We start from the raw sequence: 24,634 nt of genomic DNA on the forward strand, positions 1-24,634 counted from the left end.
GTAGAAGCTGCTCTACCCAACTCCAACATCCACGTACACAGTGACTTCACCAGCAGAATAGTGAGTATAATACAGGATAGAGAGTATAATACAGGATATAACTCAGGATCAGTACAGGATAAGTAATGTAATGTATGTACACAGTGACCCCACCAGCAGAATAGTGAGTATAGCTCTGCAGTATAATACAGGATATAACTCAGGATCAGTACAGGATAAGTAATGTAATGTATGTACACAGTGACCTCACCAGCAGAATAGTGAGTACAGCTCTGGAGTGGGAGCCAATCAGCTGTGGGTGTGGTTCTGCTTCAGCTGTGTGGTGGTGTCTGCTGTGCCTCCTGAGATCCAGGGAATTACCACCTGTTTCCACCTGGGGCCTGCTTCCTCCTCCCCAGGGAGGGAGTGGGTTTCCAGGCATGAGTGAGGGAGGCGAGGCCCAGGCTTCTGCTCCTCGGAATAGGCCGCAGGGGAGCAGTAGAAGCCAGCAAGAGGCCGGAACATTGGAGGATTTGGGGGTGAGGCGTACCACCAGGAGTCGCAGCAATGCTGCTCCAACTCCCCCCACAGAGGTGAGAAGCTGCAAGGCTGGATCCTCCTCGGGAAAGCTGGGTGCAGCCAGCGGAAAGCTGGGTTCGTCAGGAAGAAGGCAGAGTGCTCACAGAGGTGAAGCCGACCTCAGTGAGGAAGGCTGGGGAGTGCTGAGGACCCGGGAGTCTATTTCCACCTATACCTCCCGGGTAGAAAATCACCTCTGTGGGGGGCGTGGCCTGGACGGGCATGGTGGAGGACGCTTGCTGAGTGAGCTCCTCTAGTCTCTGGCTATACAACGGCACCAACCAGCTATTACCTACCTTTTATCTCGCAAAAGCACTTCTGGAGGTCTTCTGAACCGGGTGAGAGATGGCCCGCACTAAAAAAGGCAAGAAAAGCCCACTTTAAATGACTCAGTTCTTCCCTGCTGCGAACGCCCAAGATGGGGCCGGCGGCCTACATACCTGTGGTGCTGCAGACTCTCCGACCCTTACAATGGAGGGCTCACAGTCTCACAGGGGAACTCCATCCTCGAGTCCTGCCGGCTCATCTGGAGCGGGGTACCCGAACGCTTCTCCTGCGACTTCCCCGGTGAACCTTTCTCCGCCTTCTCCTGCACCTGGTGGTGGCCTTTCCCCGCTTCATCTACAGGACGGAGCCTCCCCGGCCCTGACGGAAGCTGCTTTACGAGCAGTTGCAGCTGAGCTCACAACTACTATACAGAAAGAAATCAGGTCGGCTGTGTCAAGCCTCCAAAAGGAGTTGCACTCCCTTGGCTCCAGTACCTCTCACATTGAAAGCAAGATGGGGGAACTGACCACAGCTCATAATTCTGTGGTGGACAGTGTGAATATGATGGAAGACAACATTGCGGCTCTAAAAGGGAAGCTAGCTGATATGGAGGACCGTTCCCGGAGGAACAACCTCCGCATCCATGGCATCCCTGAGGAGGTTAAAATGGAGGATCTGTGGAGCTACATGACGGACTATTTTGCCCTTCTCTTTCCATCTGCTTCCACCCAGGATCTACTGTCGATAGTGTCCATCGACTGCCGAAACCTAAAACCATCCCGGCCTCATCCCCGAGAGACGTCATCCTGCGGGTGCACTTCTTCCATGTTACGGAAAGCATCGTGTCGGCGGCACGCCAGCCTCCTGCTCTCCCAGATAGATTTGTCTGACTTGCTATCTTTGCGGATCTATCTGCCGCGACAATGGCACAACGTCGGGAGTTCTCTAAAGGTACGAGTGTCCTCAGAGCCAACGGGATACCTTATAAGTGGGGATTCCCTACTAAAATCATAATCACTCATGGTGGCTCCAAGCATGTGGCGACATCTCCGGAGGGTCTCCTTCACCTTTGTCATACTTGGCACCTGGACGCTTCCCCAGCAGCGGATCCTGAGGTCCCCACCCACCCATCTATCTACAAGGCTAAAAGAGAGTGGAGGAATGGGCCCTCCTACTGGTCTCTTGCGGCAGAGCCGTATAGCGGAGTGGTGGTCCTTTTTACCGCAGCGGTAGAATGCCGACGGGTTATTGAGTTAGAAATGGGGAGGTGCCTGATCTTAGATGTCCTCATGAAGGGACAAGAACTTCGCCTTATTAACATCCACGGCCCACAGTCTAAGTGGGACCAGAAGTGTCTCTTTATAAGGATCAAGCCCTATCTTTTTACAAGTCGGCAGGTGGTCTTTGGAGGGGACTTCAATGCTGTCACGAGGTCCCAAGACAGGGGAGGTTCCAGAGACAAGCTGACTTATGATGGCGTCGCCCTTAATAGCATAGCGAGTGAGGCTCGCATGGTGGATGTCCACATCCGGCACACCCCAGGCCACGCAGGATTCACCTATCATAGGGGTAGTTGTAGGTCTAGGATAGATAGGTTTTATTTAAAGGAGGAGGCCGTCTCTTCAGCAGTGTCTGTTGTTGAGGTGGAGTTCTCCGATCACTGTTTAATTTTGTTTTCTCTGAATGTTACAGAGACCCCCCGGATGGGCAGAGGCTATTGGAAGCTGAATTTGTCTTTCTTGGAAGAAGCGGAGATAAGACAGTCCTTTGAGGATTTTCTTCAGAGCCAGGTACCATTGCTGGGCCTTTGTAGCAGTAAGTCAGAGTGGTGGGAGATCTTCAAAAAAAGGGTTGCGAGATTCTTCCGCCAGCTCTCAGGCCTCAGAAGCCTAAACAGGTACCGTTTGTACCAGGGCCTGAGGAAGAAACTTGAGCACCTTGTCTCGACTGGAGGTAGCCGAGAGGATATCTCCAGAGTGAAGTCCTTGCTGATGAGGTGTCAGTACGATAGGCACGCATCTTTGGTTTTTGAGAGGGATTACGGGAAGTACCGCTCGCCCGACCCTTACAGAAACTGCAAGATGTCAGTGAATAGTAAGGTAGTCTCAGGACTGATTGATAGTACGGGATCATTGAAAAGGTCCAGATCAGGGATCTTGGAGGTCGTCAGATCCTTTTACTCGCACCTCTTGGGAAGGAAGGATCTAGATCGGGATAAGGTGTCAGCTTTCTTGGCTGAAACCGTCCCTGAACCAGGAGTAGACCCCTCTCTTGACGTTTTGGCAGAGATGATCCGGGAAGAGGAAGTAAGAATGGCGATTGATGGGCTTGCCCTCAAGAAGTCACCAGGTCCAGATGGCTTAACATCTGAGTTCTATAAGACCTTTAACCCCTTAAGGACACATGACGTACTGGAACGTCATGTGTCCGCTCCCGATCTATAACGGGTCATAGCGGGTCGGGCCCGGTCTCTAACAACGGCCGGGACCCGTGGCTAATAGCGCGGCATTGATCGCGGTGCCGCGCGCTATTAACTCTTTAGACGCGGCGTTCAAAGTTGAACGCCGCGTCTAAAGTGAAAGTGAAACCATGCCGGTTAGCCCAGTGGGCTGTTCGGGATAGCCGCGGAGAAATCGCGGCATCCCGAACAGCTTACAGGACAGCAGGAGGGTCCCTACCTGCATCCTCGCTGTCCGATCGCCGAATGACTGCTCCATGCCTGAGATCCAGGCATGAGCAGTCAAGTGGCAGAATCATCGATCACTGGTTTCCTATGAGAAACCAGTGATCAATGTAAAAGATCAGTGTGTGCAGTGTTATAGGTCCCTATGGGATAACAATGATCAGTATAAGAGATCAGTGTATGCAGTGTTATAGGTCCCTATGGGATAACAATGATCAGTATAAGAGATCAGTGTATGCAGTGTTATAGGTCCCTATGGGAGCTATAAGACTGCAAAAAATTTTGTGCATTTTGGTCACTTTTTATATCATGACAAAATGAATAAAAAGCGATGAATAAGTCCTATCAATGCAAAAATGGTACCGCTAAAAACTTCAGATCACCGCGCAAAAAGTGAAATGAAATGAAAAATGAAATGAAATGAAAAAAAGTTATTGGGGTCAGAAGATGACAATTTTAAACGTATTAATTTTCCTGCATGAAGTTATTTTTAAAGGCAAGGAGCAAAAAACGAAAATGCAAAAACTGCCAAAGTCAATGAGGAGGTCAGCGCTGATCATCCTGTCAAAGGGTAAAGACCCGTCCCGCATTCAGAATTGGCGTCCCATAGCGCTTCTCAATGCGGACAGAAAGATTCTGGCAAAAGTGCTGTTTAACCGGGTGGTGGAGTTTGCACCCCGGCTCCTTTCGGGGGCTCAGCATTGCTCTGTTCCGGGCCGCAGTACATTCAGTGCTGTGCTCAGTGTCCGAGAGGCTGTGGAGCAGGGTAGGGCTGGCCACTGGAAGGGGTACTTGCTGTCCTTGGATCAGGCAAAAGCGTTTGATCGGGTTAACCATGAGTACCTCTGGTCTGTCCTTCTGAGATATGGCCTGCCAGGGGGTTTGTTGATTGGCTTAAGACCTTGTATGCAGGGGCAGAGAGTTTCCCGCTTGTGAATGGTTGGATTGGCCGCTCTTCTGAGGTTGGGTCTGGTGTCCGTCAGGTTGTCCTTTGAGCCCTTTGCTGTACGTGTTTGCAATCGATCCTTTCCTTAGGAGGATTGGTTGTGGACCGTTGGCGGGGGTGAGAATGGACCTGGCGGTGCCGGTTTCGGCTCTGACGGAGGTAGCGTACGCTGATGATGTCACCGTGTTTGTCTCCTCACAAGAGGAGGTCAGATGGGTGATGTCAGAGGTGGACCGCTACTCGGAGGCAGCCGGGTCCAAGATCAATCAGGATGAGTGTGAGAGTCTCTGGCTGGGAGGGGGAGATCCTGATTTTGATCTCCCGGACGCCCTTCCAGAGCCCTAGGAATCTGCAAAAGTCCTCGGCATCGAATTTGGTCAAGGGGATTATCCCAAACAAAACTGGGACAGCAGGCTTAAGATCGCCGCTCAGAAGGTGGAGCAGTGGAAGGGTTGGTCTTTGACCCTCCGGGAAAGGGTTAACCTGATCAAAACATTCCTGCTCCCTTTGCTGATATATCTGGGCAGTGTATGCATGTTGCCAGAACCTCTTTGGACCCGGGTCTACAGTGTGTTCTTCCAAATGTTATGGGAGAATAGACTGAACCTAGTGAAGAGGGAGGTTACTTACCGTACAAGGAGACTAGGGGGGTTGTGTATGTTCAACCCCGTGGTATTCCTAGTGAATAACTTTCTTAAGACCAATATAGCAAACCTCTGGTCAAAGAGGGCTCCTTCGTTGGTATCCTCCTGTAGGGGAGGGTTTCGGCCTTTCTTCCAGGAATGGGAGACAGGAGGGCAAGTGAAGGATCTTCGCACACCACACGGGCAACTCCCGGCTTATGCTACCCTGTTCTGAAGGTTATTCGTCGGTGGGGTCTGGGGATGGGGGAGATTAGGACTCTGTTGAGGAAATTCCTTCTTCTCATTTCCAGAGGCCATTGGCGCTCAAGGACTGCCCAAGTCGGGATCTGGAGGTGGGTTTAGAGCTTTTGAATTCTATCAGGATCCCCTTGAAATTTTGGGATTTGACTTGGCGCTGCTTCCATGGGAAACTGTGTGTGAGGGACAATCTGAAGTGCAGGAGCTCTGATGACCGGGGATGTCCCCGCGAAGAGTGTGGAGGCATGCTGGAAAGCATGGAGCATTTTTTGCTTCATTGTCCCTTTAACACAGAGGTTTACACCAGGGTGGGCGCTTCCATTGGTTGGCCTCGGCTGTCCAGTCTCTCCTATGCGGAATGGTCCTATGGGGCATTCAGAAACCTTGGAGGCTGGGACCGGTGCACTTTATTCCTAGTCAGCTCAGTGATCAGGTACTACACGTACACGTGTTTTGTGTCGACGCAGTGTAAAATCCTCCCTGTGGGTGTGGTGGTTAGGAACATTCTCGGTGACCTGGTCAAGGTGCGTTCTCTGGAGTACGAGAGGCTGGGTGCTGGCAGGGCCTCTCGTCTGTGGAGGGGCTTTGCCTTTAAAGTGCCTTAGCCTGTTGTCTCCCCCTGGTGGTGGGCTGATGCTGGCACATTAGTCTTTTTGTTTTGTGTTGTAGATATATGGTGATATAGGGCTTGCAGGCACTGAACTTGAGCTTTAGGGGTTTGTGTGATTGAAAAGCCTTATTGTTGTTTGGTTTGTATAGTTTGTATTATTTTATATATATATTTGTTTTGTTTGTACATTTATGTATATGTGTATGTATGTATATATATTGTTTTTTTCTAGGGGTTGTGTTGTGTTGGGGTTTAGTGTTTGTACATTGTACATTGTATATTCTGTTTTTCTGTTTGCGGTGTTTGTTGGTGGTTTGACACATATTTATTATTTTGGGCGGGGAAATGCAACCAGACCAGTTTTTTGTTATTATTGTTGTTATTATTATTACTGTAAGTATTATTATTATTGTAGAGTGTTTAGTACTTGTTGTTATTATAGCGGTGTGTTTGGTGAGAATGAGGCTGGACCAGAAGATACTTGGTTGGACATTTATGGACTAATATGGACTCATTTTTGTATATATTATACAGGTGTATGTTTGTATTATTGTTATGGTGATGTTTATTCTTTTTGTAATGTTTTATATTTTTAAATAAAAGATCTACAGGATATAACTCAGGATCAGTACAGGATAAGTAATGTAATGTATGTACACAGTGATCTCACCAGCAGAATAGTGAGTACAGCTCTGGAGTATAATACAGGATATAACTCAGGATCAGTACAGGATAAGTAATGTAATGTATGTACACAGTGACCTCACCAGCAGAATAGTGAGTACAGCTCTGGAGTATAATACAGGATATAAATCAGGATAAGTAATGTAATGTATACAGTGACCCCACCAGCAGAATAGTGTGTACAGCTCTGGAGTATAATACAGGATATAACTCAGGATCAGTACAGGATAAGTAATGTAATGTATACAGTGACCTCACCAGCAGAATAGTGAGTACAGCTCTGGAGTATAATACAGGATATAACTCAGGATCAGTACAGGAAAAGTAATGTAATGTATGTACACAGTGACCTCACCAGCAGAATAGTGAGTACAGCTCTGGAGTATAATACAGGATATAACTCAGGATCAGTACAGGATAAGTAATGTAATGTATGTACACAGTGATCTCACCAGCAGAATAGTGAGTACAGCTCTGGAGTATAATACAGGATATAGCTCAGGATCAGTACAGGATAAGTAATGTAATGTATGTACACAGTGACTCCCCCAGCAGAATAGTGAGTACAGCTCTGGATTATAATACAGGGTCAGTACAGGATAAGCAAAGTATTTAAAGAATAAGTCTACTTTTTGTGTATTTACTTTATACTTTATATCATTTATACATTGGTGATAAAGGTGGAGATATCTGTTACATTTGACAGTTCTGAACAGACATATACAGTGATATGGTAATATAGAATGTGTGTGTGTGTATATATATATATATATATATATATATATATATATATATATATTGCATATTATATATAATACATATGGTTATATCCTAATTTTACTCCTCAGTCTCTTTGTTTCCGATGTCAGTTTTATGATGTTGCTGCAGGTTCATTGGAAAGGTCTGAAGTTTTCCTTCCATTGGGAATGTATGGGGATGTCCTAGTGTGAACACTGCCACACAGCAAAGGGTCTGTATTCATTGCCCGTATATTCTTCTCTGGTGCAGGGTGACTAGGGTGTAGCTGTGCAGTGATGAGAGGGTGTAGCAGTAACCCTTAACTGTCGTGACGCCAGGGTGCGGGTTCCTCTGCATACATATATCCTACTGCCACCCGTCCCAGGAACGATAGGGAGGAATAAAGGATTGTCCACAACAGGAATTGTAATAAACGGGAAATAACTTTACTGCAGATTTTATGCAGGATGCAATCAGCAAACAGTCTATACAGAGGACCGGACTTTAGGCTCCTCACAGGTTGGTTGGGACCTTGTAGGGAATAAGCTTTGAGGCTTGTTTTACACTGTTCCACTGAATGTAGGGGTTTGATTTAGGTTCAGTAGTCACGTAGAATTAGCTGAATTGGAGTTATGTAGACTCACGGTTATCAAGGAGTTGAAGAGATCGGCCTCAGGCCTAATTAGTCTTGTAGATTTGCGCAGAGCTCCGCTCGCTGTCATATCCCGGGGAGAGAGCGATGATTGGACACAGCGCCCTTATATCTGAAGGGGCAGGCTCAAAGCTTATTGGTTACCCAAACCTGTCAGTCCTATCAGAAAGGATTGTGGTACATCACATGACTCAATCACATGACCTGAAAGGTCCTTAACTTTAGCATAGCACATTTACTATAGATCACATGACCTAAGGTCCTGTAAGTAACCTTTATATTATGAAATATATTAAATATATACAATACATTACATTTTTATTAGGTGACTGAGGGTTTTCTAACAGCACGGAGGAACTCTGACTATGGGGACTTACGACTAAAGGTACAGGACCATGTCCAGTACCGAGACACCACACTTCTATCTGTATAGACATATACAATGACGCAGGTAATGGCGGCACGTATGAGCTCAGTATTAAGAAGATGTTTTGGATATTTACTTTTCTTCACAATTCCATAAGGTCTCAGATTTTAGTGATGACGATTATTGATGGTAAATTGGGTAGATATCGGTGGAGTCTTATTTCCAGGAGGTTCTTCTGGTCTCTGAAATGACATCACCAATCGTAGAGTACACCACCGCCACCTGGTTAAGGATAAAAATCGCTGAAATGATTCGGTAACAAAATCATCAGAACATGAAAAAATATATACACTTCTATATAGCAATTATACACCTCCAGCTCTATCTGTATACTGTTGCTATCTTCATGGAAACAGTATATAGTAGTTATACACCTCCAGCTCTATCTGTATATTGCTGCTATCTCTATGGGATCAGGATATATAGTAGTAATACCCCTCACCTCCAGCTCTATCTGTATACTGCTGCTATCTCTATGGGACCAGTATATATTGTAGTTATACACCACCCCTTCAGCTCTATCTGTATACTGCTGCTATCTCTATGGGATCAGGATATATAGTACTTATACACCTCCCCTCCAACTCTATTTGTATACTGCTATCTCTATGGGATCAGTATATATTGTAGTTATACATCTCCCCTCCAGCTCTATCTGTATACTGCTGCTATGGAATCAGGATATATAGTAGTTATCCACCTCCCCTCCAGCTCTGTCTTTATACTGCCGCTATTTCTATAGTATCAGGATGTACAGTAGTTACACACCTCCCCTCAAGCTCTATCTGTATACTGCTGCTGCTATCTCTATAGAATCAGTATATTTAGTAGTTATACGTCCCCTCCAGCTCTATCTGTATACTGCTGCTACCCCTATAGGACCTAGGGATGAGCGGCAGGGGCTATATTCGAATTCGTGAAATTTCCCAAATATATTGACGATTATTCCTCCTATGTTCGCGTAATTCGCATATTTGCTATGTTCGTTCACTTTCTTTTCCCATTAAAATTCACATGGAAAATTTGCATAAAAATTTGCATAAACATTTGCATGTGAAAAAAAAAAGAATATATAGCACTATATTCTAAATATTCGCGAAATCACTAAGTGCCGATATTCGCGATAAAAATTCATATTACGAATATTCATAACCCTTGGTGGGACAATGTGGTGACTTTTGTTCTAGATCTCGTCAGCCCCATTGGGCGCCCTGCACACAAGTATCAGCAGGATTGATTATTTCAGAACATAGAAGCCGTTCCGGTCATGTGACTTTCTGCATCGCTCGGCGCTATGTGGCCATGTTGTCTTTCCATAGATATGTTACTTACTTCTTCTTTTCTTGCAGTCGTTGGATATCGTGCGGGAGCTAAAGACATAAAGAAAGATAAATATCAATGGTTTCCGGAGCTTTCTAGACTTCTCCATCTTCTTGTCGGGGTCAGATATTTGCTTGTGGAATCTATGGACTCACATTAACCAAATCTAGTTACCGTATTTTTCGCCGTATAAGACGCTCTTTTTCTTCCCAAAAACTGGGGGGGGGGAAGTTGGTGCGTCTTATATGGCGAATACACACACCTATCGCGGCGGTCCCTGCGACCATCAACGGCCGGGACCCGCGGCTAATACAGGACATCACCGATCGCTGTGATGCCCTGTATTAACCCTTCAGACGCGGCGATCAAAGCTGAACGCCGCATCTGAAGCGAAAGTGACACTAACACGGCTGCTCAGTCGGGCTGTTCGGGACTGCCGCGGTGAAATTCACCGCGGCGTCCTGAACAGCTTACAGGACACCGGAAGGGACCTTACCTGCCTCCTCGGTGTCTGCTATGTGCCGGGATCCCCTGCATGGCGGTGCTCTCCTTCAACGTCATCACATCGTCGCGCACGCCGTCCCATCATCCAATAGGAGCGGCGTGCGTAGCGACGTAATGACGGCGACGGAGAGCGTGGATCCCGGGGAAGAAGACGTCCGGAGCATCGGGGACGCGGCCACAGCGATGGAGGGCGACATCCAGGGCAGCGGTGACGAGCGGTGACGGTCCGGAGCGGCGGGGACACGTGAGTATTACCTCCTATACCAGTGGTCTTCAACCTGCGGACCTCCAGATGTTGCAAAACTACAACTCCCAGCATGCCCGGACAGCCAACGGCTGTCCGGGCATGCTGGGAGTTGTAGTTTTGCAACATCTAGAGGTCCGCAGGTTGAAGATCACTGTTGGGTTCAGAATCTTTTCCATCGTTTGGAGAACATTGCCCTATAGGGTCAGAATAATAAGTAGGTCTCTACTTACAGAGGAGGGTGATGATGGTGAGGACTTGCATGGCGGCTCTTGTGTGTTCTCAGCTCTAGAGGTGCATGGTGAAGACCTACTAGTTAGGCTGCTGGGTAGCGTCGTGTCTGCTGCTTTTATAGGTCCTTATAGGAAAACTATAACATGGGCCCCTCGTAGTATAAATAGTTGTTGGAGCTGCATTTTGTATACATGAACTTCCAATCTCACAGTCAAAGAGTTAAAGGGGTTGTCCAGCTGAAGAAACAATCTGTATATGATGTCAAAAAATATAGGCAACTTACTTTTAAGCCATAGTGTACAGATCTTCCATTATCAGCTGTGCTCCTTCCTTTGTAAGCTGTGACGTCAGATCACAGGCTCTGAATGCAGTCTGCTCCCCCCCCCTTCCCTCCTGTCTGTCTGGGACGAGACCAGTGATGTGAAGGTGGAGCTTGTATTACTGCTCATTAGATTTATTACTCAATGTAATACAGAAAAAGTGTATGTGCACTCAACGCTCAATATAGGTCACTGCGTTCCGGGGTCCAGGTCACAGGAAGCTGGATCTCAGCATGGACGTATGTAGGTAGCACTCGGAGGCAACACCAGAAGTTTTGCACGTGAGTGCGTGCTTCTTCCGGAAGAAGCACACACTCACGTACGAGACTGCTGGCGTTGACTCCGAGCGATGCCTACATGCGTCCATGCTGAGATCCAGCTTCCTGTGACCTGGACCCCGGAACGCAGTGACCTATATTGAGCGGTGAGTGCACACACACTTCTTCTGTATTACATTGATTGATACTTCATCTGTAGTATATGCACCCCACAGGAGGTGCTCATGTAGGTCGCCGAGGTTGAGCTGCGCATTCCATGCAGGGGAAGTTGCCATTCAGTGTGCCCTCCCCTTTCTGTCTCGCATACTAGTTGCAGATTTATTACTCATTTGATAAGGTGGCAGCCAGCCTGTACTCAGTCATGTAGTTTTATGCAGAACAGGCTTCCCTGCTGCCTTATCTAATGAGTCATGAATCTAATAAGCAGTAATATGAGTTCTGCATGTCCTAATCTTTTCTCAACTTCTGTGACACATAAGACCCCAGACATAAACTAAACAGACCCCATTCAAAGTCAGTGGGACCTATCAGGACACGGTGGAGTCCGTTGTGCTCGAAACAGTTCAAGGTCCTTTTGGCGTAAAAAAAAAAAAAAAAACACAGAGCTTAACGGACCCTGGACGGATTGGAGCACAACGGCTGTGTGAATGGCTTATTGGTCCCCGTTTATTAGTGGTGTACCCCAAGGTTTAGTAATGGGCCCACTCTTGTTTAGTTTATTTATTATTGATATATAGCTCTGTTTCTATCTCTGCAGATGACACCAAGCTTTGTAGTATGGTACAGTCTATAATCCCCCCTGGGACTCGCTTTGCGCGATGCGCCAGCATACGAGTCCTGGGCATCCCCTTACCTCTGTCTCCCCGGCCCTTCTTGTCCTGCTCATCGCCGGCATGTGCATCCACTCTCTTAAGGGCACGCGCGCGCCGGCACTTCTTGATTTAAACGGCCATTATGCCCATAATTGGTCTGCTGCAGGGCGTACTTCATATAAGTCTCCCTATTATGGTGTCGGATCTTTGTGCTAGTGCCTTAGAGAAAGCGTTATGTTGTTTGTGCCTTATTAGTGCTCCTGACCTCCTGCTTATGACCTGACCTTGCTCCTTAGCCGCCTGCCTCCTGTTCTTGTGCTTGTGACCTGACTACGCTCCTTTGCCGCCTGCCTCCAGTCCTTGTGCTTGTGACCTGGCTACGCTTCATCATCTGTGCCAAGTTTCATCTGGGCAACCTGTGTGAGGGGTAGCGACCTGGGTGCCGTCTGCCGCAGCAAGTCCATCCCGCTTTGCGGTGGGCTCTGGTGGAAACCAGCGGCGCTGCACCGTGCAGCACCCGGCGTTCATTTAGAACACTGGGTGCGGGCGGCAGCGCCATGGCCAAGCCCCTTGTGCTGTCACGTCACGCCCCCTCAATGCAAGTCTATGGAAGGGGGCGTGACAGCAATGCTGCTGATACAGTCAGCCTCAGGGAGGCTGTACCAGAAGAGCAACTATGTATCTGGTCAATGTTATGCAACAGCATAGCACTGATCCATATAAGGAATCTAATGATTGCTTATAAAAGTCCCCTAGAGGGTTATTGAAAGCATAGGAAAAAAGTTTTTAAAAATATAAAACTGCACATTTCTAGAATTCTAACCACCCCCTCTTTTTCTCATAACCGAATATAAACAAACAGAAAAATAGATGAAATTGTTCTCGCCGCAAGGGGAAATGCCTGAATTGAAGGAGTAAATTAAAAGATGGTACTAAATACCGGAATTAGCGATTTTTTACTCACATAATGTATCAGAAAATTTTTTTTTACTAAAATGTGATCAAAAAGTCCCATGTACTCTAGATCACGGCGCTTTGTGGTCAATGACCACGTACGGCGCATTTACAAAGATTCTTAATATACATGAAATTTACATATGAACAATAAAGCACATAATGGGCGCATTTACCAATAGATTCACAAGAATAATTTTTTTTACAAAGATCAAGGGAATTTTAATTTATTTATATATATATATATATATATATATATATATATATATATATATATAAATAATTTTTTTATTCTGGCAGAAATAAGGCAACATGTATAGAAAGGATACTATATAAGACATTTGACCCCACTTATTATAGACATCCTTCTTTTTTCATCAACTTAACAGTTTAAAGGGGGTACTCCGCCCCTAGACATCTTATTCCCTATCCAAAGGATAGGGGATAAGATGTCTGATCGCTGGGGTCCTGCTGCTGGGGACCCCCCTGATCTCCCTGAAGCACGCGGCGTTCGTTTAGAGCATCGGATGCAGTGCCGGTGGCTCGTGATGTCGCGGCCACGCCCCCTCAATGCAAGTCTATGGGAGGGGGCGTGACAGCCGTCACGCCCCCTCCCATAGACTTGCATTGAGGGGGCATGGCTGTGACGTCACAAGCCTCCGCATCGCCAGTCATCCGGAATGGAGTGAAGTTCGCTCCGTGCACCGGATGTCTGGGGTGCCGCAGCCGAGATCGCAGGGGTCCCCAGTGGTGGGACCCCCGTGTTCAGACATCTTGTCCCCTATCCTTTGGATAGGGGATAAGATGTCTAGGGCCAGAGTACCCCTTTATTATTACTATGCAAACTAGGGGGGTGTACCAAAAAAGTAAAAAACACTGTAGCAATAAAAAAGTTAGTACAGGAAGTAGTTAATGCTCAGGGCTTGCCGTTTACAGAAGTGAAGAGGTTAATGAGGGGGTGTGGGTAAAGCCGGGGGTTGTGCTCGTCTCTAAAGGGATCTTCACTGTTTGGGTAAAATACACAACAATAAAAAAAAAATAATAAAAAAAAAGTGTTGGGAAAGAGTTGGGAAAAAACTCAAAACTGAGCTACAATGTCCACTGTAGGATGCAGGTCTTGGGAACAATGTGTTAAATGTCAGCCAGAATTCATCGAGTCCATGCAGGTCTTCGAGTCCATGATATGCTATGATGGATCTCCATTTCTCTGAAAAATGAAAACCTCCTGAACATGAAAAACTATAAAAAGCTACATCCCATTAGTACAGAGGTACAAAGGGACATTATTTAGCTCCAAGGCTGACGGTTGTTTTAAAGGGGTACTCCAGCCCCTAGACATCTTATCCCCTATCCAAAGCATCTTATCGCCTATCCGCTGCTGGGGACCCCCTCGATCTCGGCTGCGGCACCCCAGACATCCGGTGCACGGAGAGAGCTTCGCTCTGTGCCAGATGCCTGGTGATACGGGGTGGAGGCTTGTGACGTCACGGCAGCGCCCCCTAAATGCAAGTCTATGGGAGGGGGCGTGACAGCCATCACGCCCCCTCCTATAGACTTGCATTGAGGGGGCGTGGTCATGACGTCACGAGCCTCCAGTGCTGAACCCGACGCTCTAAACAAACACTGGGTGCAGCACGGAGATCACGGGAATCCCCAGCAGCGGGACCCCCTGCGATCAGACATCTTATGCCCTTTCCTTTGGATAGGAGATAAGATGTCTAGGGGCGGAGTACCCCTTTAAGCTTACCGTATAAACATGCTATACTCACCTCCTCTGGTCCCCCGCAGCTCTTGGTCCTCCATTGGTCTCTGGCTTCTTCTTGGTTCTTATGATGTCCCAAGCCCACAAGAATTGGCCTGCTCAGCCGATCACTGACACCACTGCGGCGGGACACCACTGCGGCCACTGAGTGGGCAGGTCCTGTGGGTGTCAAGATGTCACAGGTAGACAGAAATAACAGGGACCAGAGATGGACAGAGCATCAGCACAGCAGATGCAGGGGACCAGAGGAGGTGAGTATAGCATGTTTATTACTTTTACACCACCTTCAGCACTGGAGCAAATTTTGTTTTCCCTGTACTACCCCTTTAAAATGTGTAAAAGTGGAGAAATTTGGCACTTGGAATTTCCTATCCTGAATTACAAACAAAAACTACAATATAAGTCCTAACAATGAAGGCTTTATGGTATAGGCCAGTGGTGGTCAATTGGTAGATGTTGATCTACCACTAGACCTCAGAGCAGGGTCCAGCAAATCTTCTTTGTTTACTAGGCTATTGGATGTTCTTAATGGGTTAACTTCTGGACATTACAGTGTCCAAAGCCACAGCTTGCACATGGACATATTTTTTTTCTGTATACTTACCTCATCTCTTGATGAAACTAAAAAAAGACAGAAAGAAAATAAATATCAGTCGTTGTCGGTGCCTCCGAGTCACCTACATTTTATTCTTAGGTCATGTGGGCACTGATGGGGTCTATGGGCTCATAACTGTGATGCACTGGGGGGATGAAACAAAAAGTGTTTCATGAAAATCTGTGAAAATCTCACCAAAATCAATAACTAGTATTTCTGACTAGGAAATTATTGTTTTACTTTACTAAAACCCAAATGAAAGTTACAGTGGTCAGGAGGAAAGCTTTAGTGCCACTTCTAGTCTTGGTGCTATAGTTTTGCTTTTAACTCCCATGAGAAGTTAGTGAACAAAAAGCAGATAATAGAGTTGATGATGGTTCAAGCGAGGACAAACCAAAAAGACATTATTTTTTTATCAGAAAATTGGACAGAAAAGAAAGTGAAGATAATGGAGGTAAAAAGTGAAAGAATGGAAGAGAAAGTGAAGGAAATTGAAGTAAAAGTGAAAGCAATGTAACAGGAATAAAGAGAAAGTGAAAGCAATGTAACAGGAATAAAGAGAAAGTGAAAGCAATGTAACAGGAATAAAGAGAAAGTGAAACCCATGTAAGGGGAAAGTGATGGGAATGGAAAGAATGGACTAGAAGAGAACTTAAATGGAAGGAAACAAGAGAAGATTTTAATGTAGAAGGAAAAGGAATAGAGAAGAACAAACACGAAAAAGAAAGTGACATGGATGGAGAAGCAAAAGAGAGAGATATGGAAGCTACAGAAAAAGAATGTAAGAGGAAGTAAATGGAATAGAAGAGCAAACAAACGGATTCAAGTAGGATGGGAACGGATAGAAATCATTATTCTGGTTATTTTTCATACCATTCACATATATTCCTTCAGAATCGGACGCAGCATATTCCTTGTCCATGTCTTGGTCATTCTGCCCCATGTCCATCCCTGTAGATAAAGTCATTTGGATAAATAGGGAGGAAATGGTGAGGGAGGGAAAGAAATTGGGGGTGAGGGACGGGATTGGAAACATGTTCAGCTAGAGATAGAAATAGACAAGATGCCCCCTTGGCCCCTTAAAGGCGTACTCCACCCCTACACATCTTATCCCGCGGGATCCACGCGATCTCGGCTGCAGCACTCCAGGCATCCAGTGCACTGGTGAAATTCACTCCTTGTCGGATGACTGGCGATTCGGGGCAGAGGTTCGTGACGTCACAGTCACGCCACGCTCGTGATGTCACGGCTACGACCCCTGCAATCTCCCTGCTGCACCACGTTCATTTACAGCACCGGTGCAGCCCCAGAGATAAATGATGTCATGGCCACGTCCCCTCAATGCAAGTCTATGGGAGGGGGCATGGCCGTGATGTCTTGAGCCTCCGCCCCGCATAGCCAGTAATCCGGCAAGGAGCGAAGTTCGCTCCATGCACCGGATGTCTGGAGTGCTGCAGATTCCGGCACTGCACCCAATGCTCTAAACGAACGCCGGGTGACAAAGCTTTGAATAGGGGATAGGATGTCTAGGGGCGGAGTACCCCTTTAAGGTTATACATTAGGTCCACTAATTCCACTTACATCATTTATTTTGTAGATGTCCTATTTTGAAGGTGGGCGAAGCTCTATATGTTACAAACTTACATGTTAAAAGTTCAGAGGGCACCACGTCTCAGTCCAATCGCAGTGAGATCGTGAGTTATAGCTGGCTGAAGCACATGGTGATCAATTCACTCTCCCATTGGCTGTCCAATCTGACTCATACACTCTATAGACTATAATGGAGCTCATGAGTTGTATCTGGCAGCCGGTTGGGGAATGAAGCGAGGCTATAATTCCAGATCACAGTGGGCTTCAGGACTGAGATTCGTCAAATAAATGACAGTATCTGCATGTTTAAAGGGGTACTCCGTTGCGGGCGGTGGGGGGTCGTGGCGTCATGGCCACACCCCTCATGATGTCACACCATGCCCCCTCATGACTGTCATGCCCCCTCCCATAATTCAGAGGATGTGGTGTGACATCATGAAGGCCGTGGCCGTGATGTCATGACCCCCACCGCCCGCATCCAGCATTATAAACCAACGTTGGGTGCTGCGACGGGGATAGGATGTCTAGGGGTGGAGTACCCCTTTAAGGTAAAATTTAAGAATGAGATAGTGTGTCTTATAAAGAGCAACAGGTAATAATATGACTGATATGTATATTAGTTGTGGTGACCTGTAGATGGCGGCTTCTTGTGACAACATCGGGCGGACATTTTCTTCCTGCACATTACAAGAAGGACAACAACAAGGATAAAGACCAGCGCCGGAACCCCGATTATTATCCATTGGATACTATTATCTGTGAAACAAGAGAAGAGAATTCACAGAGCAGGAAGAATGATGTCAATGGTCATAATAATGATAAGGTGGCGGAAAACTTTAAGGGACCAGATCTCTATATAGTGCAAGCAGAAAAATGGGCCGTGCGCCATACTTCTAAAATCTAAGCTAGCTCAAAGCTAACATCTGTAGCATAAAACATGGTAAATCTGGCATTGTAGGAAGCCATGCCTCCTGCCACACCCACTTCACAACAAGCTCCACCCACTTAGAAAGCGAGGCGTGAGTTCAAAAAGAAGTCTTGAGTACAAATGTTACGTCTTTTCACTGTCTGTGCCTAGTGCAGACAAGAGTAAATTCCCTCCAGAGTCTTCTAGAGATTACAAACTAAAGGCATGAAGTAGAAGTAAAAGACAAAAAAGAACATAAAGAAAACAGAGAAGATGGAGAAGAGACAACTATGAATACGATGAAGAGGAACAGAGAGTAACCGAAATAGAACATAATGGAAATAAAATGGTCCAGGACTCAAGAAGCTAATGAAGAACATTAGAGGGGTATTCTGTCCCCAGACATCTTATACCCTATCAAAAGGATAGGGGACAAGATGTCTGATCGCGGGGGTCCCACCGCTGGAGACCCCTGCGATCTCCCGGCATTCGTTTATAGAAACAGGTGCAGCGCCAGAGGCACGTGGCTTCACGGCCATGCCTCTCTCTTTATGTCATGGCCACGCCCCCTCAATGCAAGTCTATAGGAGGGGGCGTGACAGCTGTCACGCCCCCTCCCATAGACTTGCATTGAGGGGGCGCTGCCGTGACGTCACAAGCCTCCACCCCGCATCACCAGTCATCTGGCATGGAGCAAAGTTCGCTCCGTCCACCAGATGTCTGGGGTGCCGCAGCCGAGATTGCGGGGGTTCCCAGCGGTGGAACCCCCGCAATCAGATATCTTAACCCCTATCCTTTGGATAGGGGATAAGATGTCTAGGGGCGGAGTACCCCTTTAAGAGGAAGATATTGAAGAAGACAGGGATGGAAGCAACAAAAACAGAAAAGACAAAGATAAAAATGGGGATGAACAAGTTAAAAGAACAAGTATTCATCCATAACTGGACCTATCACCAGTTCTCCACTCCACTTCTGACACTTTAAGGTTTTGCTGAGAAAAGAAAAAGTCCTGTTGACCGAAAGTTTTTGCCATTGTGGTATGAGTTCTGAACCCTGTTCCACTAAAGTCACAGCTATGTAATATAGTTCGCAAGGTCAAAAAAAGACAAGAGTCCATCATGTTTAACCTACATCTCTATTGTGTCCCTACTGAGTTAGTCCAAAGGAAGACAAATACCCCCCCCCCCCCTCCTTTCCCTTGAGGCTGATGCCAATTGCCCCATACCAGGGGAAAACTGTTTTAAGATGAAACAATAAAGTAAGATGTTTATGGTACCTATCTTGCTGGAGCTTTCATTTTTGTTCTATATCTACAGAGGATCCTACTCAGGGTCATCCGTGCAATATCTTCATTCTGTGTTAAACCTGTAATAATTTTGCCCTCCAGAATTGAATCTTTTTAAGAATGGCCTCTTTTAGGCCCCATTCACACTACAGTTGTCACACTACAATGGGGTCCAACAGGACCCGCTGTTGCCCGTTGTGTCATGTCAAAATTACAGCAGTCAAACTTAAATTTAAAAAAAGAGAGAGTTTGACAGATGTTCTCGACGGAGCACAATGGCAGTGTGAAAGAAGCCTTATGAGTTCACCATGACCACTTCCTCTGGCGGGGAGTACCATAGTCTCACTACTCTTACAGTAAAGAACCCCCTGTCTTGTTATAGATACAGTTCTGCGTTAAAAAAGATCATGGGAGAGGTCTCTGTACTGTCCCCTGATATATTTATACATAGTTATTAGGTCACCCCTAAGCCTTCTTTATTCTAAACGAAATAACCCTAATTATAATAATCTTTCTGGGTACTGTAGTCCTCCCATTCCCCGTATTACTCTGGTCGCCCATCTTTGAACTCTCTCCAGCTCCACTATATCTTTCTTGTACACTTTCTTGTGCTTAAAGAAAATAAAGATGGAAGAGCCTCGCTGGATGGAGCAAGTCAAAAGTTCTCCTATTATAAAGTTCTCACCTTTATCTGGTCCAAGGGTAATGCCTGTCACTGGATCTGTTGGAAGAGAGATATTGAAAGTGAAAGTAATAATACATTGCACACCACAAAAGGCCTATCAAAATAGACCCCACCCGTCTTCATTCTTGGTAGAGTAACAGCTCGGCATTACATTGGTTTGGTTGTGGAACCAGTGGTAGGGACTTTTTTCAACACCAGACCCCATGGTTATTGTGATTTTATTGGCAGCCATCGTGGTCTGAAGGTTGTACAATGGAATGCAAAATTTCCAGACTTGTCTCCCATCAGTAACATCTGGTACCTCATTGGTCAGCAATTACACAGGGAGCTGCCAGCAATGGATCTTGAGGATTTAGGTGCCCACGTGTATTCATTGTGGCAGAACATTCCTCAGACAATCATTCATAACCTCCCTGATAGCATGCCAAAGTGTGTAAGTGTGTGTATGTCTGCTCATACTCTATACTAATATGGGCAAGAAGGTGAAGGGGGGAGGGCACAGTACAGCTAAATCACTGGCTACAGTCCACAACTTAGGCTTCTGCAGGCGATATTGCTTAACATAGATATCAAATGATGTTGGCGGGTACGAAACATTTAAAGAAAAAGCAGTTCATTATATATAACGAACATAGAAGAGGTAGGTAAACACTGACCTACTTGGACAACTTTATGTGTGAGGAAACTATGTCACAGGAAGACATAACCAGACGGTACGCTCAGAGGCGACCGAAGCATGTACCTTCGTGCGAAACGACCGTCAGTCGTCTCTGAGCACTCCTCACCGTCTGGTTATGCCTTCCCGTGACATCGTTGCTTCGCACATCGAGACGTCCAAAGAGGGTGAGTGTTTACTAGTGTTGAGCGGCATAGGCCATATTCGAATTCACGAATATTCGCGAATATATGGACGAATATTCGTCATATATTTGCGAATATTCGCATATTCGTAATATTCTCGTTTTATTTTCGCGCATACGAAAATTTGCACGCCAGTCTCACACAGTAGTATTAGAGCCTTCTTTACACCACACAAGCTGGGAGCAGAGAGGCATGATCACTGTGATGTGTACTGTGAAAAAAAAAAAAACGAATATTCGTAATTACGAATATATAGCGCTATATTCGCAAATATTCGCGAATTCACGAATATGCGATATTCGCGAATAAAATTCGCATTGCGAATATTCGCGAGCAACTCTAGTGTTTACCTACCTCTTCTATGCTCTATACTGAATAAACCGAGATGTTTTTTCTGGATTTTAAAAAGTATATAAAAAAGGGGACATGGATAACATAAACTGTGAAAAGCACCAGATTTGTAAAAATATATTTGTGCATCAAATGAGGCCTAAAAAAAAGAAACATGTCTACTACATCTAATGACTTGTGCCAATATATTATACCATGTACTGCATCTCGATCAATTTGGATTACATTTTGCAATTTTTTTCCAACATACCGACCTATTATTCGGATAAATAACTCGTCGCTCCTCTTCATCACCGTATCTGATAGAGTCCGCACCGTGCAGGTGTATTTCCCGCTATCCTTCCCCTGAGCGGTCTGGACTGTATATGTGTCATGTGATCTGAGTTCCTGCACTGTCTCTCCATTCCTGTAGAAGGTGAACGTCAGCTCAGTGTCCTCTCTGAGAGGGTTACATCTTGTGTCACACCTCAGGGTCAGGACTTCTCCTTCCTTTATGTCGGAGTGTGCTTTTATTTCTGGCCTTGTGAAGAGATCTACAACAGATGATAATAATAATCTTATAATTGTGTACAGGAGACTGCGGTGTCCCGGTACCATATTGTATATGATACCTGTGTAAGAGGTCCCCATAGTCAGAGTCCCTAGGACGTCGGGGTCCCTCTTTTGTAGATCTCTCTTTGTCACCTCTCACTTAGTCAATAAGTATATAGCAGTTTTATTTAATATTTATATAATTATAAGTATACAATTGTATATAATTAGTTATCTAGCTGTTCGCAGCGTAGCAGGACCTGCGGGTCATGTGATTAGGTAGAAACTCTATGGTTTTTGCTACAGGACCTTTGGAGGTTCCCGTGATGTATGCACCCACAATGCACTGGAACGGTGAGTGACAGTCGTTACGGACCAATCCAAAACGGCCGGCCCCTGCCCATATAAGGGACCCGCGCCATCTTGATCCCTCTATTGGGTTGCTGACTCTGGAAGAGGTAGGACCTCCGCAGCTTGCAAGACTAGTTACTAGGCCAAAGCCTTGCGGCCTAGGCCTATGGCATAATGGATAGACTAAGCAATTCCCCACTACTCATCGCAGGATCACTGGACCTCAATATTCCCCCATACAATTCTCCACAAGCCAAATTGGGCTTATATGATCCCAACCAACTGTCAATCGCTGCTCAAGCCTAATGTAAAGAGACTCTGTTATCCGGACTGTTACTGTTACTTCATGCACAGAAACTCCTCAGTAAAAGTTCCTGCAAGTTTTCAGTTAACAGCGGTTGTGGACAATCCTTTATTTCTGCATCACCTATTGCTTTTGGGAAGGGTGGCAATAAGCCGATCAAGAAAATAAAGTATTTAACCCTCACCCTGGCGTCACAAGTGACAAGGGTTAACAGCGCCCTTAATTATCCTGCACACCGACACCCTAGACACCCTACACCCCCACGGGACAGTGTCCTCTCCTCCGCCACCACAAGACTATGGCCAGGGATGGCCTCCCATTGGATGGTACCTTGTATAGTATTTTTTCCTCAATAAGACCTCCATGGCCGACAGGACTCTGCTATGAAAAGAGTCTGCCTATGACTAGGCTGTGCCAGAAGAGCACAGAACTAATGGATAAATTCAGTACATCTGTACCGAATTGATCTGTATGAGCAATCCGATGATTGCTCATCCAAGTCTCCACCAGGCCTGATGAACAAGCCTATTCCAATGCACAGACAAGAAAATGCACATCACACTCGCGAGGTGAAGATCAGCCACGGGAATCTCCCCAATGACTAATCACCCAGGTACCGGAAAGTTTCAAAGTAAATGATAGTGGTCTGGGACCCCACTTCTTCACATGTTTCATGCTGCCTGCAATTTAGGCAGCATAAAATAGGTAACAGATTTTTTTTAAAGCAATTTTTTAAAGTTTTGTTTAAATAAGGATTTCTGTTACCAAACCCCCCACTTTAAGTTTTTAGCGAGATGTCTTCTGCAGTACGAAAAATACATCCATCTTATAACATTGTATTCTTCAATACTACAAGACCTTTTAGTCTTCCATATTGAATGTCTTTGAAGGTAATGGCCATATTGAGGCCCTGTAAGTATTACCTTGGACAAACATAAATGTTTCCTCTAATTTGGAATTTTGGGTTTGAACAATTTTTTCACATCTGTAAATCCCGGTCGTGGATTTAGTCACATTTTCTAGATGTAGAATCTGGTTGGATTTCTGGATAATGTCTCCGTCCTTATAGAATGTTCCATCCTCCTCCTTATTACTGTAGTGCGGATAGCTGTGACATCTCACATCCAGGGGGTCACCTTCCAGAATATTGGGGGGAGTCTGCAGGATGACTTCATCATCTATAAAATAGAAGAAATAAGAGAAATGTCCAGAACATCGTGAAGTCTCCTCTGTAGATCCGTCCTGGTCCCAGATGGGGCAGATACTCACATATGGGGTGAACATGGAGTCTGAGGGGGTAACTGTCTCTTCTTCCTCTCCCACATCTATATTCTCCACTGTCATTACTATTCGCCTTAATAATTGTGATGAATTTTTGATCATTATCGAGAATTTTATTGTTTTTATACCAAACATATCTTTGGTTTCGTGTTGCATAAGATCCGTCCTCACAAGAAATTGTCATCTTTTCCCCAGCGAATATATTTCTATAGTTTGGATTGAAGGTCACAGTTGGTCTATTCTTTACATCTTCAAGGCAAAACATATAAAAATGTATAAAAAAAACATATGAAACATATCAAAGAAAAGCAGGAACAGATGTGTTTTGACTAATTCTTTGGGGGGTGATGGACAGTGAAGGACCTATGGAGGGGGATGGACAGTGAAGGAGAGTGATGGACAGTGAAGGATCTATGGAGGGGGATGGACAGTGAAGGATCTATGGAGGGTGATGGACAGTAAAGGAGAGTGATGGACAGTGAAGGATCTATGGAGGGGGATGGACAGTGAAGGATCTATGGAGGGTGATGGACAGTAAAGGACCTATGGAGGGTGATGGACAGTGAAGGAGAGTGATGGACAGTGAAGGATCTATGGAGGGGGATGGACAGTGAAGGAGAGTGATGGACAGTGAAGGATCTATGGAGGGGGATGGACAGTGAAGGATCTATGGAGGGTGATGGACAGTAAAGGACCTATGGAGGGTGATGGACAGTGAAGGACCTATGGAGGGTGATAGACAGGGAAGGACCTATGGAGGGTGATGGACAGTCAAGGAGAGTGATGGACAGTGAAGGATCTATGGAGGGTGATGGACAGTGAAGGAGGTATGGAGGGTGATGGACAGTGAAGGATCTATGGAGGGTGATGGACAGTGAAGGACCTATGGAGGGTGATGGACAGGGAAGGACCTATGGAGGGTGATGGACAGTGAAGGACCTATGGAGGGTGATGGACCATGAAGGACCTATGGAGGCTGATGGACAGGGAAGAACCTATGAAGGGTGATGGACAGTGAA

General features: G+C 45.9%; 1 protein-coding gene across 9 annotated transcripts in view; it reads right to left on the reverse strand.

Moving 5' to 3' along the window:
• Window positions 1-7,812: 7,812 nt before the first annotated feature.
• LOC130295083 (high affinity immunoglobulin gamma Fc receptor I-like) overlaps window positions 7,813-24,634 on the reverse strand; it is a 34,519-nt gene continuing 17,697 nt past the window's right edge. Inside the window, exons 6-15 of one of the 9 annotated variants that reach the window (XM_056545357.1) lie at window positions 23,604-23,864; window positions 23,258-23,512; window positions 21,403-21,681; window positions 19,937-19,972; window positions 17,690-17,815; window positions 16,343-16,420; window positions 15,479-15,495; window positions 9,779-9,816; window positions 8,523-8,668; window positions 7,813-8,178 (exon numbers count right to left, since the gene is read on the reverse strand). In XM_056545357.1, the coding sequence (XP_056401332.1) occupies window positions 8,554-8,668; window positions 9,779-9,816; window positions 15,479-15,495; window positions 16,343-16,420; window positions 17,690-17,815; window positions 19,937-19,972; window positions 21,403-21,681; window positions 23,258-23,512; window positions 23,604-23,864 (1,205 nt within the window). In that variant the 3' untranslated portion in view covers window positions 7,813-8,178; window positions 8,523-8,553. Of the gene's footprint in view, window positions 8,669-9,778; window positions 9,817-13,913; window positions 14,320-14,980; window positions 15,034-15,478; window positions 15,496-16,342; window positions 16,421-17,689; window positions 17,816-19,936; window positions 19,973-21,402; window positions 21,682-23,257; window positions 23,513-23,603; window positions 23,865-24,634 lie in introns of those variants that run through there. The other 8 variants (XM_056545356.1, XR_008848695.1, XM_056545363.1 and 5 more) reach the window with 8 other exon arrangements.

The sequence above is a fragment of the Hyla sarda genome, chromosome 11, assembly GCF_029499605.1.
Source record: "Hyla sarda isolate aHylSar1 chromosome 11, aHylSar1.hap1, whole genome shotgun sequence".
Taxonomy (NCBI): Eukaryota; Metazoa; Chordata; class Amphibia; order Anura; family Hylidae; genus Hyla; species Hyla sarda.